The 16,189-nt window shown below is 32.5% G+C and overlaps 1 protein-coding gene across 2 annotated transcripts in view; it reads right to left on the bottom strand.

Moving 5' to 3' along the window:
* LOC106137200 (organic cation transporter protein) overlaps positions 1–16,189 on the bottom strand; it is a 41,841-nt gene that overhangs the window by 18,674 nt on the left and 6,978 nt on the right. The window contains exon 1 of one of the 2 annotated variants that reach the window (XM_013338004.2): positions 2,608–2,808. The exons of the other annotated variant lie outside the window; for it this stretch is intronic. Coding sequence (XP_013193458.2) covers positions 2,608–2,641 — 34 coding nt within the window. The 5' untranslated portion in view covers positions 2,642–2,808. Of the gene's footprint in view, positions 1–2,607; positions 2,809–16,189 lie in introns of those variants that run through there. 2 annotated transcript variants of the gene reach the window in all.

Here is a 16,189-nt window from a genome sequence, read left to right as displayed (position 1 = left end):
TTTTTAAGATTTGGTAATTTTTATGATTCGCATGAGCAGATCAGATTTTTTCACAACATTCCACCTATATTACTACAAAGTTTAAACTTGTCAAAGATTTTTTTTTCTTTTTCACATTAGACATATCGCAAATATCCCTAATGTGACTTTGTATATCAAAGTCGTCAGGTTAGGAACTTATATGCGATATGAAGAGTTGATAAATTTGCCTTCTTCATTACCCATTTTTTGGTCATACCTTTACTATACATAGGTACTGAAAGTGGTGCGAAGAAAAATTGTACCTACCTAAACAATTAGATTACAAAGGGAATCCATCTACAAGTAGACTTTATTTGATTTTGGACACAGAGCTTTTAACCAAACGTCAAAATAGGAGGTTATATAATATTTGACAAGTATTTGCATGTTGGTAATTTTTTGTTTACACGTTGCGGCGTTTGACAATTAAATTCCTGTAAATACCTACACTATGCATTGAATAAATATATCAGTTAATTGTGGAGATCGCATTTATTACTGCTTACAGTATTATCTCGACCTTACGTATCTTTTCCTCGTGTTGATAATGGCCATGAATGACAAGTGTAACTGCATAGGCCAATTTCTTAGGTTATCTGTATATCCGTTGCGGAAGTAAGCTTCACACATATGTATGTCTACTTATCTGTACGTATTAGGATTTTTTACCAATAAATGTGAGTATAAAGGAAAGTTTCTTACTAACATGCTCTCCTGTAGTTAAATGACAAATTCAAATAAACGATAAATTAAACTTAGTGATTAAGTGAAATCATAACTTGATTACACGCAGATCTTCTGTAGACAGATGTACGAGAATCTGCGATTCAGACAGCAAACAAGATAAGATTATGGCTCCATATTATCTTGTCTGTAGTATACGAAATATATTGATGTAGATGTTTGACGCAATGAATAACGTTTTTGCCTATTCATAATTTGTAATTCTATTTATAATGTGTAAATATTATTGACTAGTTACATTCATTATTAAAACTACTTACAAAGATTTTTAACAATTGCCGTTAATAATATAGTTTAAATTTTATATTCTTAATAGTTTATTACGTTAAAAGTACTGAAAATTTTAATCAGGAACCTATTTTCCTTACCGAAATTACATTTTGGTCGAAGATAGCACAATTATGCCTTGCTTTGCTATATAATATATATGTTTTGGGAGCATAATTGTAACCCTAAAATCTTGGAATAATTTACTTTCTGAATTATGTAAATTTAATCTATTATACCATTCTATCATTAAGTCAAACAACTGAACGAGGCCTACAAGTCTTTTCAAGATTGTTGGCTCTGTCTTCCCCGCAAGGGATATAGACGTGTGTGAATCTCACTCATCGTGTTTTCGACGAGGACAATGCGATTTCAGAAGTGAATGAACAGCATAACCTAGAGTTTGCTCATGGTTTCATCCACCTAAATAGAAAATTTCTGTTCCCACGGGAATTTGGGGAAGTCCTCTGCATCCTTAACCTACATAAATAACCAACACCTGAAATTTGAAATATTTAAAGTCTGTTTTGGCTGTGCGTTGATATATCAGTCACTAAGTCAGTCTTGTTTCATCTAATCACAGACCGCGCAAATGCAAAAATATTAAGTATCTTAATACAAAAACAAAAACAATTAATATCACCAATAACGACGATGTTTCCCCGAGCTATGTATTCAAAATAAACAACAACAGGTTGCTGTGGCGTCTCTATTATGGAACTGCAGTGATGCATGCCTGAAGCTGATTGCGGTCGGGTATTGCGCCGACCACTTTATTGAAACATCGGAATCCATACTATCCTAACTAATCCATTATCATATCCATACTAATAAAAAAAACGAAAGTGAGTTTGTTTGTTACTTCTTCACAGTTAAACCACTGAACCGATTTTTATAAAATTTTGCATACTATAATAGAGATAGACGTAGGGTACTATTCACGGGGACGGAGCCGTGGGCGAAGGCTTGTTCTCAATTCTTTTTACATTTATTTTATTTATCTCTATATGTTACGATTTGCACCCTCAACAGTGGATCTTTAAGGTAAGGTATCTCATACTTAAATACTCATTTGAAATCGATGTTTCTATTTGATTTGTGTAATTCTTACGACTTCCTAAATAGCTCAAATTTTATATAGTAATTCGTTTAGAAAAAAGAGTCATGTTGAAATCTTATTTTGATAATACGGATATAAAATAGTTACTTAAGACCGAAGATTTACTGATCGTAAAACATTAATTTGCAAAAGAAGATTAAGGATTTAAAATGTTTACATTATTCTAATACTAACTAAATAAAGTACTTTTATATTAGATAGAGATAAAAGTAACGAGGAAAATGTTAATAGTAAGATTTTAAACACAATAAAATTTATTATGTCGTTTTAGTGGCATGGCGAACGAATGCGTCTAGTAATTTTAAGTGTTCTGAGGTTGAAGCAGGTTTTAATTGATGTTTTAATATCTGAAGAAACCATTTTTTGTATTGGTAGCACAAATTGAGTTTTATCTTTTCTTAAATGCAAAATTTGTTTAAAAAGCATATAAAATTTAAAAAATAACAGAAACTTACTTTTCAAAAGGCCCATTTTGAAGCACTTTCTCATACTGGCGTGATTAATTAATTGTTCCCTTAATTAGTTTAATCACTTATCACTCATAATCGATTAAACGATTTAGTTTTAATTTCTCGAATCGTAATAATTGAAATGCCGGCTTGTTGACGAATGTTGCTCGCGTATCGTCGGCTCGCTACAAACTGATACATTATCACGCCGCGAAGGCGGTAGTCGCAAGCGCAGCCGCCCGCCCGTACTTGTGGAGAGCGCTCGTTGTCATTGCCATATGAATCCGTGTAAACATTTCACCTTATGATACACTAGCTTTTGCCCCCGGCTTTAGAATTGATTTTTTCTATAACTGCCAGAAATAGGATGTGTGATTATCCCAAAATATTTTTCTTTTTAATTTAACATGAGTATTAGTAGATTTTACCACTGCTTTGGGTGGTAGGTACTTCGTTTTAAGAATATCAATTCATACATACATACATATATTCATCCCTTGCGGGCTAAACAGAGCCAAAAGTCTCAAAAAAACTAATAGGACACGTTCAGCTGTTTGGCTTAATGATAGAATTGAGGTTCAAATAGTGACAGGTTGCTAACCCATCGCCTTAAAGAAGAATCCCAAGTTTATAAGCCTATACCTTATTTGCCTTTTACGACATCTATGGGGAAGAGATGGAGTGGTCCTATTCTTTTTTCTTTTGGTGCCGGGAACCACACGGCACAATCAATTAATACAAAGTGTAATCGAGCCGGTTACAATCCGAGGTGGAGGTTGCGTCCTCGCCATTTTGGTGACGCCTCCCCAGGGATATGACCACGATTCTGAATCGATTAAATTAGGTTTTTACACGAAGAAATGAATCACGGTTACACATCCCCAAGTAGCACAAAACTGCTTTATATATTGTCACACAAGGTCCACATCGTCATCGCAAGCATTTGTATAAACTTATTGAACTTCACCAAGGCTGCAACAGCTGTATTAAAAAAAACGAGGATGAACATAAAGCTGTTTGCTGTACTATTAAGAATAGATAGAATTAAGAAAGCGTGTGAAAATTTTGGCCTAAATTCATATAGTATTTCACGTAAATTTACTTTCCCAATAAGATATTGAACATAATAGCAAAGAAATTAAAGATTTTACTTAAATTAATTGATGTAATAAAATCTCGGAACAAACCACACATGTCACTTGTACGATAAAAAGTATAACATTAACGATAATTGCATGTAACCCTTTAAAACATTTATAATAAGTCACAAAAATTCTATAAAAGTGTAAAAAATTTTCACTTTTATGTTAAGAGCTGTCTAAAAAGTAACATGTGACTCAAAGTACAGCTGTTGTGGTAGCTGTTACACAAAAAAATGCTTATAGAATGTCGATATAATCCAATTATTTAATAATTGGATATCTAACACAGCTATGTGCTGAAAGTTATATTAGCAGAGGATGCGCTGTCTACGCCGTTGTACAGCAAGCTCAAGCAGCTAATGCACTCACAGTGAACTGTATTGTAGCTGTCATACAGCACTTTCGTGCTACTTGAGTCTACTTGCCTGAATGACTAAAGAATTAATATTTCACCATTGGGAAGTTACAATACAGAAGAAGTAACCTAAATTGATCTTTGAAAGAGAAAAGCACCGGCATTGAATCTTTCGCTACTATTAGACCTAGAATAAAGATTTTAAAGAAAAAAAATATATATTATTTTATTGGAGTATAAGCTTATTTAAAAATAAGCTTATTTACAAAATTTATATAAAGATATATCTTTAAAAAAAGCCTTTTCAAATAAACACCAAAATTACGGTGTAAAATAAGATTACATAGGTACATTGAACTTCACAGAGCCAACAGTCTTGAAAAGTCTAGAAGACCACGTCCAGCTGTTTGGCTTAATGATGAAATTGAGAGTCTTAGAAGACTAACCGATTGCTAGCCCATGTGCTCATAAAGAATTCCAAGTTTATAAGCTTTTCCCTTTGTCGCCTTACATTGAACCAAAAGGGAAAATCTTCAATAAACAACTCACCTTCAAAATTTAGACAATATTATTCATATTAAGCCTAACAGCCGAACGTGGCCTATCAGTCTTTTCCAAATTGTTGGCTCTGTCTATCCCGCGAGGGATAAAGACGTGACAATTCTTACAATCTTTTGCATTTACAATATTAGTAGGATTTCTAAATTCCCTGTACATTATGTAATCAATACAATGAGTAAAGAAAAGAATGAGAGCGAATTTGGTAATTTTTTTTCATTAAGAAATGATCTTTTTTCAAATTCTCACAATACTTTAATGCACCTAATTAGAATAAGTGAATCATTGAGAATCAGTGCATCTATTCAATGTATTTCGCAATATAAATACTTTAGATATTAAGGTTCATTTGCTAATAGATGCATCATTACTTATTACTTTTTTTGGATATATAAATAGGAAGTTTTTGAGTATTCCATCGTATTCAAAACTTTAAGCTCACAGTGCACTGCGATTAGAAAATCAAGAGGATCTGCGAAACATACAATTTCACGGTAAGTGTTTTATATTTTTATCTTTTATTTTCTCATTTTATTTTTGAATTTGAGTAACAATTAATTTTAAATAAAACTTCTATTGAACTGTACCTATTCTTCAAATTAACTCAAATATTGTAATTGTAATCGATTCAGTATTTCTTAAACTTTTATTTACTTATATTCTTCTATTTAAAATATCAATGATTTTCTTTTATAATATTTTTAGTGTCAATGAAAAAAATATTATCGCAGGACAGGATCACGTACCTATTTGCAAAAATAAAATTGTTTTTATTGATTTACAGATGTCTCGTGTCCAAGTGCTGAGTTTCGTCGCTTTTTCGCTCGTCGTAGCAAACTTGGCGTCGCCCACGCCCACTCCATCCCCAAACGGCAAGAACATTAAAATCATCGGTCTAGAAAATGCTGACGAAGAAATCTATAATCTGGAACCATCGCATATCACGAAAAGAGAATTGGGATCCATATTGCTGGCTATCAAGGATCAAATTAGAGATATAATCGAAGACTTGATTCTACAAGCCTTTGCATATTGCAAAGTTCACTTACAACAGTTGAAAGTGAATCTTTTGCGGAAAATAGGGATGTACACGCTTGCTGATATTTTTCATATTATTTTTGATGGTGTGAACGACTTTGTTGCCGTCGGATCGGCGATTACTGATGATGAAGATTCAGATGATAAAGTTGTGACCCCAGAATTTGGTAATTTTGATGCTTATTCGCTCGCGGCATTGCTGGCTGCCAAAAGAGATGTCAACTAAAAATATAGGAGCGACGGCCAGTTCGATTGAAATGTACAATTTTAATTAAGAAATGTACATTTAACCTAGTGAAACAATTGTTGAAGCGATTACTTAGTTATTTTTAAGATATGAATAAATTCATTTATTACTCAATGCAAATCTTTTTTATTTAATAATTCCAATTATGTTTCTCCCTTATAATCTACAAACATTTTTTCTTTACTTTTTCTGTCACTTGCGTGGCAAGCTCTGAATCCTTTCGTCATCCACAATCATTAATCTCTTTATGCATGCTCTTCGTTAGAGTGCTCTTGATCAGATCTTTCCCAATTTGTCAAGGTAGGTTCATCGTAAGTTGGTCTTTCAATGTTTTGTTACTCGATATTTTTATTTTTAATAGGATATCTAATCTTTTCCTTTTTACCTAGTGAGTAAGTTGCATGTCTTCTTGTTAAAGATGCCGGTAGAAAGCATTCAAAAAATCACCAAACCAAGGATTGATTTTAGACAAGTAGATTCATTTTGCAAACTACAAATAGCTCTACTTTAAAATTTTAGTACCTACCTACAATAAACTATATAACGATATAAATTCCTATAGGTTAGTTAGTAAAATATAGTTAGTAGTTAGTTAGAAAGGGTTAATATGACGTACATATAGGTGTCCACACTTCCGTAACGTCGTGACGTGTGTCTAACGTCACTTTGATTTGCTTCTCGTTTGAATGGTAAGAAATATCGGGGCGTCGACAAGATCAGTTATGTAAATTAAAGACTTTGTTGTACTCATATTATGTAAATAAAAATTTGAATTTGAATTACTTTACCTACTCGTACTAAAAGGTTGCGCCTATTTAAAACAAAAGATACGTAACAAGCTTAAGCCACTGCTATGAAAAACACATCAGGGGCTTTGTTAAAACATTATGAACACGTGTACGTGTAATAACGTGTAATATATAATTAATGTACATGTATTTTACCTGTATCAATTTCTCTGAGGAGAATTAAATTTTGTTTGAACTTAAAAGGGAATGTGGAAGATTTTAAATATCAATCTTGAATCTGAACTATACATTTTTTTCTTAGATTTTATATATACTAACCTAATTCAATGAAAGAAAAAAAAATATTAATGAAAATAAATGACTAAATATAAATGTCATTAAATTTAACTTATATTATTTTTTAAGATTTCCACATTATGCTAAACACACACATTAAATATAAAAAAATTAACTAACTCTTTGACGCGAAAAGTAGTGAACAATTTTTTTGCTTTCGATATTTTTTTTAATTAGTATCATACAAGGTAAAGAAGAAAATTAACGCAAACAAATAAGTGGTTAGCATTGCTATAAATTTAGAATGGGCGCTATGATTTAGAAATTCATGAAACTACCTTTTGGTAATGATAAGGCAAATGGGTATATAGGGCAAATCTTATTTTATTAAAAGGAAAAAAATATAAGATGGGGTTTATAAGTACCATATATAATCAATATTATTACTTGGTGTAATATCTGACTAAACACGAAGATAATAAAGGACTAGCTTACAGGTATATTATCTTTGAATGTAGAATTTTCAGTTTCACTAATAAGTTTCTTGCTCTATAATATCAATGATATTAAAACAAATCTTTGCTCCTCATATTATAAAAGTGAACGCATCACAATATTTCTGTAATTGTGGTATCTTGTGTTTATAACATAAAGACATGAAATAAATATAAACAGCTGAGAGATGCAACTATAAACAGGCAAAAAATAAAAGAAATATTGATGGATTGATGAACAAATGAACACTACGAATATTAAAGGTTTTGTTCTCAAACTCACAATCGCTATTAGTTTTAGGTAAGGCGCACTGTTTAGACGTAGTACAATATTGATTCATCAGTATCAAACCTTACATTAGTAAGGTTGGAAAGGGTTCAACTGTTTATTGTGTTTGAAACGTGATCAGGATTCATAGGTGTGTAGCTACCTTGATGTGCATCAGAATTGCCTTATCGATAGTGCAAGAGATGATTCTGATAGTCCTATTTAGCTACCTGTTGATGGTAATCAACTAAATAATGATCATTTGCAGTCATATCATGAATGGCAGAGTCTATTTCCAGCTGGGAGCAATATTATTTACTTCGGTAGTATATATAATTTATCTAGTTACTACTGGTAAATTCATAAATTGTCTTAATAAGTTTAATGGTCTTAAAGGAACAAGCATCGGTTCAGAAAATTTCAGTTAGGTAATTTCCGTGTTCGCGGGAACTATTAGCACCCAATGTGCATTTATTTATCAACTAGTAGCATGCAATGTGCTTTACAAAGAGTCAAAATAGTTTTGGTCGTCACCAAAGACTGCTTCGTGTGTTTTGTAAGAAAATACAATTACCAAAATGAATGGCAAAAAGTAACACAAGTTTTGGACGCCGTTAAAAATACACCCCAAACCTAAATTAGCTTGCATGAAGAAAGTTATGAGTGTGAATGAAGCGAAAGGAGTATACATGCACGTAGACCACAGAAGGAATAGCCACATACCATATAGAGGGTTCTCTTTTATCATCAAAATCGAGAGGAACTATTTATTTGTAACAAACAAAAATACAAATTTTTTATCCCTATAAAATATACTTAACTATGGATGATAATTGGGCATATTGCAATGATGTTAAATATATAGATATATAAGTAAGTACAAGTGTAATAAGAATGTCTAGTTTGTACTACAGTTGACTAACGACACAAGCCTGCTTGTTGAGATCTAATAATTGCTAGTGCACGGCAATTAACTTAGACAAGATATATTTTAAAATTGATCCATTGCGCGTAATAGTTATGTGGCAATGTAATGCATTAATGACGTGAGCACACACCTAGTGCCGACTACTTACTACTACTTTTGTTATTGAGGGGAAAATGTGCTATTTTCGACGGTTTATCTAGTACAGTAGGCTTAGCTATTTGTAAATACACACATTTGCGACGTCTTTATCCCTTCCCTGGATTCGATAAATCCAGGAGTCTCGAAAAAACTGAGAGGCCACGTTTAGCTGGATGACTACATGATTTAAATTAGGTTAAGATAGTGGCTAGTTGTTAGACCAATTTTATTTTTTCCTGAAAAGAAACCGGTCACTTTTTGACTCTCAATTCTATCATTAAGCCAAATAGCTGAACGTGGCCATTCAGTCTTTCCAAGACTGTTGACTCTGTCTACCCCGCAAGGGATATAGACGTTACCATATGTATGTATTTGAGCACGATTGACACTCGAAAGTATTTCTCTTCTTCCTCCTGACGTTAGTCTCCGTTACATCCTCACCTCTCTGGAGAGGAGCCCGGGTGCTCCTTTAGACCATAATCCTGAATTGGTTTGTCAGGGTTTTATACAAACAATTCCGGTTGACTGGAATAAATCCCTTCAAGGGATAAGTCCGCCATTGCAAGTGATTTATTTCTTTTATAACTATGTACTATTTCTTGTAACTGTGTAAATAAAAAATAAACAATAAAGATATAACATACATACATACATACAATTCACGTCTGACCTTTGCAACATACTTATATGAATTAGTCGTCTTTTACGACTTCCATTGGAAAGAGACCTATCTAAAGAAAGGGACCTGGAGTGGTCCTATTCAAAAGTGCCACGAACTACCTACACAGCACATAGTTAAGCTATGTACACATATATCACGTTTTTATGCCTTGCGAGTAGCCAATGTCTGAAAAAGACTGAAAGGTCGAGTTTCGAATGGTTTTACGAGTATGGTAGAATTGAGATTCAGAGAGTGACAGGTTCCTACACCTATTTATACCAGTTATTTGTAAATTGCCGTGTGGTTCCCGGCACCAATAAAAAAAAGAATAGGACCACTCCATCTCTTTCCCATGGATGTCGTAAAAGGCGACTAAGGGATAGGCTTACAAACTTGGGATTCTTTTTTAGGCGACAGGCTAGCAACCTGTCACTATTTGAATCTCAATTCTATCATTAAGCCAAATAGCTGAACGTGGCCTTTCAGTCTTTTCAAGACTGTTGGTTCTGTCTACCCCGTAAGGAATATAGACGTGATGATATGTATGTATGTATGTATGTATTAATTTGTTTAAGTTCATTTATCTACTAAAAATAGTTAAAAGTAAACTATTGACAGAGGTTGATTTACAAAAGTAGGATAATAACATAAGGCTATGCTAAGCTTCTACTCGTATAGTGATGTAGTGAAATGGAGATTCTCAAATGACACATCATATTGTACACTTTAGGTATCTTTTTATATAAATCCATTTGCAAAATAAAAAATACCTACATGTTAAGTGAAATTACGAGGCGAAGATAACTCGTAATCACACATTTATTTAATTTCCATGGAATGAGATGTCTTGCGAAGTTACACACGCTAGTTATAACTTGAAGAATTCACTACTATGCAAGAAATAAAGTTTATTATGAAGGATGTAGTAAAATACCTACTAACTGATGTGAACATACATAGACATACATATAATGTTGATCTTATTAAAACTCTCGATTAGAAACGATATATCGGCAGAACATTACATAGGTATCTGCCGAAACAAATAATATTTCAATGGTGCGGGGTATGCGGTAGCAAAATACAAAAATAACCGCTTAAATACTCATTTATGACGATCAAATGAAAAGTAAAATGTCGGGATTGGAAATGGCAAAATTAATGGCCGATACAAGAATAATAAGTTATAATGAGAATTCGCAAACCATCCTCAATACGAATCAAAATAACACAAACAATGTCTTACTTTGTAAAAAGCTTTTTATATACCTTACCCTAATCAAATTTGAATAATAAAATTACGGAAAGGAATACCAGATAACTAATGAGTTTTATTAAGAAACAAATAATTTATTGTGACGAGGTACATTATTCGACTTTGGAATTATTTTCATTTTACTGCGGTTGATGTGTTTGTTCATACTTACAATATACATATTTAGTAAAAAGTAAATTATGTTATAAATTGTCTGCGTTATTATAACCTTATGTATCCTGTTCTTAAATTATAAATAAATTATTATGTATTATTTGTTTAATAGACATAAATCTATAATAATCACAGATAAGTATTACCATAGTATTCATTTATAAAGCAACTATTTAAGTACTTAATAAAATGGACAATGCAGACACGAGATTAAATCTAATCATTACATTCAATATCAAATGAATCACGAACCACAAGGTTATACCTAGCAGAAGGCAAACATAATATTTGACTATTACTTTTTAAGCTTTCAATCTAGGGAGGCGTACTTTAGTGCATAAATAGATATGTAGCGGGTGCGATGGTTCTGGCTCGACCGCCTTAAATGGAAGATCTTCCGCCAGGCTAGGCTAGGTGCCTGGGGAACAGCGGCTCCGACGATGTTTTGTTGATCGATCGATCGACGAAGAGGTTGTATATATATATATGCTGCAATCCGTGAAATCTTTGCTTGCGCGATTTGGACTCTTCGCTGTTATTGGCTGATAGCGTCGCGAGATTGGGATATTGTGACTTGTGGCGTAGATACAGATGTCGCTACGATAATTTATTAGTATGGAAGTTTCTATTTGGAAGAATCCTTTGGACAGAAGTCTGGGCCGCACCTATGACAACTATCCCGGATTGGGTTACTCAGATTTTTACACTAAGCAGCTCCGACTGACCTCCCTTCAGCTCATGGTGAATGTTACACTAGATGTATGTGCCTATTTCCTTAGTCGCCTTTTGCGATATCCATGGGAAAGAGACGGAAAACTCCTATTCTAAATTAAAATTAATCTGAGGAAAGTGATTTCTAGAGAACAGAAAATATTTTCTGTCAATCCACACATGCCTATTTCAATGTTTTGTTCATAGAGCTTTTAAATAAGTCCCGAAAATACAATCAGCATGAGGCAAAGCCTAATCTTACAGCAATCACTTTAATGTTAGTTTTGTATTTGAATACTTAGATACTTTTTGACAAAGAAAAAAGACACATTACTATTTTTCTTTTGAAAGTATCTTTGTTATATAAATATTTTTTTATTTTATCTATTGTGATTACTTATTTTCAGACTTCTTTTAAATTCCGACTTAGTTTATGAACAATGAACATCAACTATTAATTACTGTAATTAAGCGGCCAAGAGATGCAAATTGTAAGAAAGGCGGTCGTGACAAAAAATAATCAATGCCACCAAGTGACCGTGCATGATTTTGTACAACCTTCAATTAATTCCAATAATCGTTTAGTACAACAGTTCGTAGTGCTAATCTAGGACTTCAAACTGTTACATGCATTTTCATTATTTAGTCGTTGGCAGACCCCGTGCCGCGACCCTTCGAAGAAGTGGGAACAAAACTGAGGCTTTTTAGCCTGGAGAATGACCACAACTTTACAAAAGTATCTAATGAATACCTAAACTATAAGTATTTCGCAAATCAAAATATAATTTTGCTTAGTCTGCAATAAGCTGGTCATATCACTATCAACTTCATGTACTTAACACTGCAGGGCATAGGCCTCCTCCGAATATTTCCACCTTCACACTATACCAAGATTCGGACCACATAAAAAAGTATATGGCTTATGTATAACTACTATAACTACTAGCATGTCCACTTTATTCCTTCTTTACATAAGACATGATTATTTTGTTTTCATTTTTAAGCAATAACAATAATTATAAGTTCGTAGTCTTTAATTTTGTAAGCAAGTGGAAATCAATCAATCACGCTATTGTTCCAACCGATTAATCCACAGATCATTGGCATGACATTGACCTTTTATTTATACTCGCAAAAATCATTCAAACAATCGAATTTAAAATCGTAATAATTTTAAACATTTTAACTTTTTATTGCACTCAATATATAAAACTTATGGGAAAAAATAACTAATATCACTACATAGTATAAAACAAGGTCGCTATTTTAGTCTGTTTGTCTGTATGCTTAAATCTTTAAAATTACGCAACGGATTTTGATGCGGTTTTTTGTAACAGGTAGAGTGATTCAAGAGGAAGGTTTTTATGTATAATAATTTTGCACACGTGCGAAGCCGGGGCGGGTCGCTAGTAAAATATATTCTTTAATACCGTAAGAACTTTTTTTGTCTCGATTTTATGCATCTCACGGTTTGGGCTATTTTCTCTTTTAGGTTTTCATGAGAGCCTCATGAGGCCTTATCAAAGTTCGTTAATAACCCAACTGTACCTGCGTGTGATGGATTATAGTCTACGTAAGGTAGGTAAGCACGTGAAACTCTTACTCCACGAATTACAGAAACGTAATATCTCTAGCATATCTACAAGCTAGTATTACACTTAAGGAACCTACGATGAAATTACTCATTCTGTTTTATTTAATTCCTATTTAATTTAAAATTTGGATTAAACATTGTTTTATTGTAGTTATTCTTATTATAATTGCGGTATTTCTCTTCCATCTGAAAATTATTTTAAAAATTTAGTTCTATTAATTTTATATATCATAAATTTAGTTTTATTATTTTTTTATTAACAAACAATCTTGGACACTTCTTTTTTTAAAAAATCGAGCCTTTTTTCAATCTAAACTAGATTGGGCCGGTTAATTTCTTAGATTTCAGATGGTCAATCTATACTAGCTTCTTAAGCTTCTTGAGCACGTACATATAAATCGCCAGTAATACGGTTTCTCTGATTTTTCGTGCTATCAAAGCGTAATACTGAAGTTTTATTTAACCTTCTTCTAGGTACTCTTAAAATCCCTGAGGTGATAGCTATTAGTGGTAAACAATAAAAAAGAATTATATTGTATTAACTCATTATTTTCACGCAAATCATTGAGGTCATTGGTATAATTATAACGAACTTAACTGGCAACTTGATTGGTTTATTACTCATTTATCATAACTCGGCTTTAGGTACTAACTATAGTAAATATATATTTTATACATTTAATATACCATTTTATTGTATTATGTTATACAGTTATGTAATTTTTGCAATGTAGAACCACACATTAGACGAAGAAACACCTTTACTTTCATAGAATCAAATCATTAGTTATGACCTTTATAAGCTGTAACCATTTTTGACCCTACACGTATAATGTAGTTGGGGCAAAATGAAAAAGTTGACATGGAATAACAGAAGTTCGTTATTGCCACTTCGTTATCCCATGGTTTTTCATGAATTTATATGTATGTATATCTTTATATACAACACTAAATCCGATTACATGCATAATTTTTTAATGTGTAGGTGTCATTTTCAATCAATCAGGGCTAGTATCCTTGCAATGCATTGGATAACACTTCGTGTTTTGAATAACAACGGAAACTGGTCCTATTAGACAAGATAGATCGTCATATTATTTACTATTATAGTATTTACGTATGATAAAATCAGAAGTACGCAGTTTATCAAGGCAAGTGTACACTTGTATTGAATATTTAAGCGGATCGTTGCATTTTAGCAATGAGACAAAATATCTAGAGTATAGGAAAATCTGTCAGTTCTTCGTTAATATTGTACTGTGGTTGGGCGTCATCTCTATGATTTATTGGGTATGAATTAATAAGGATCTTCTCACGTCATTTAGTATAATGACCACGTGACCACACAAAAATTTAGGCGCAAAAAAAGTAGTCATATAGAAATCATACTTATGCTGAAAACCTTGGTTTCGTTAGTATGAATTATCATATTACTGACATTTTTGAAGATAAAGCATATTACAAATTTAATTTCAAATTATTTAAAAATATCAGTTAGGTTAGCTATAGGATATTTTGACCTCACCAAACATACACCCTCTCGGTCTCAAAATATATACCTGATAAATGAAATAATTAATTTATTTAAAGTGAGTTAGATTTTTTATGAAAATGGTCAAAATTATGAACGCAATGTTAATGTGTATAACCTGTAAGGTCATACTCTAAAATATTTTTTATAACTATCCTTATAAAGCGGGTTAGGAAACTTTGGCCTTAACGAGCGACATTTATACGACACTAAAACGCACATTGTATAAAGAAGTGTATCTGTTCCTTTGAAATGTATGCTCTAATCTTAAGTCCAGTAAAATTGCGCAACTACAACTCAGTATAACTAGGCACGCTTGACATTGAGTTTACGCAAATATTATGAGCTCCAAATGGTAAATCTTAAACTACTTAAAGGTACCTTCCAAATTTGTTTATAATATAATTACGCAAGCTTCGACATTGATACATTTTTATTACTACTCTAATTTTAATGTTTTAGAACTAAGCATGTATCTTAATAAAAAAATCCTCCGCCTACTCAAGAGAATTAGGTAAACCACGAACCATAGATTAAAGTGAAGCAGTTAAACGCTTAAGATATTCTTTCAAATCCACATTAGTATGTTAACGGTTAGTCCATCTGAATAAAGTTTTAGCTATATTTTATATTCCCCTGACTGTATAAAAAAGGTATTTATTTATTTTAACTTTATTGTACAAAATACAAATGTCTAGCACAATTTCCATTCATATTTCCTGTTAATGATGAACAATCTCTAAATTACTCACACAATTACGTAGTATTTCTTTATTTAGAAAGACAAAATTAACTATCATCCTTTGGTTCCTATAGGATTTACGATAAACGACTAATACCTACTCATATGCATAAGCAAAGCCAGCCAGCCAGTATTTATCCTAATATTTGATAAATCGTGACGTTATGACCAATACGTCTTTTAACTGTTAAGTGATATTATGTCCGTGATAAATATGCTTTGCTACGGCTCATACGTCACATTTTTGTGAATAACTTATTGCTACCTCACTGAACAAGATTGGTCACATTGCTTAGCTCATATTATGACAAGTATTTCAAAGACGGGCAATAAAATGTTTCTTAATTAAGTAAAATATAATTTTATCAAGTTAGTTCTACTAGATAAAATTAAATTTTACTTACTCCTACACAAAAAATACTTTTTGTTGGCAGAGAGAAGTCAGATCATGGACTTCAGGCTTCGGGCCCGAGGTCATTTTTTTACTTTTTTCTCATCACGGTGAAGGATGCAACCGGAAATACGCAAAGATGAGAGAGATACTAATACAATTGCTAGCTTTGATTCCACCCCTAATCTCCGAGAAAATGGTGAAACATTAGAGTATAACATGATGGAAGGATTGAAGATAAAGAATTATTGCCTAACCAAAATCTATGATTGAATAGGTATCCGTTTTGTGGTATGCTAATGTGAACTGCCTATTTCCAAAGAGGTCATCAATGAC

The sequence above is a fragment of the Amyelois transitella genome, chromosome 8, assembly GCF_032362555.1.
Source record: "Amyelois transitella isolate CPQ chromosome 8, ilAmyTran1.1, whole genome shotgun sequence".
In the NCBI taxonomy this organism is placed as follows: Eukaryota; Metazoa; Arthropoda; class Insecta; order Lepidoptera; family Pyralidae; genus Amyelois; species Amyelois transitella.
Note: the sequence above shows the minus strand (reverse complement) of the source record. Positions and strands in the feature narration are given on the sequence as shown.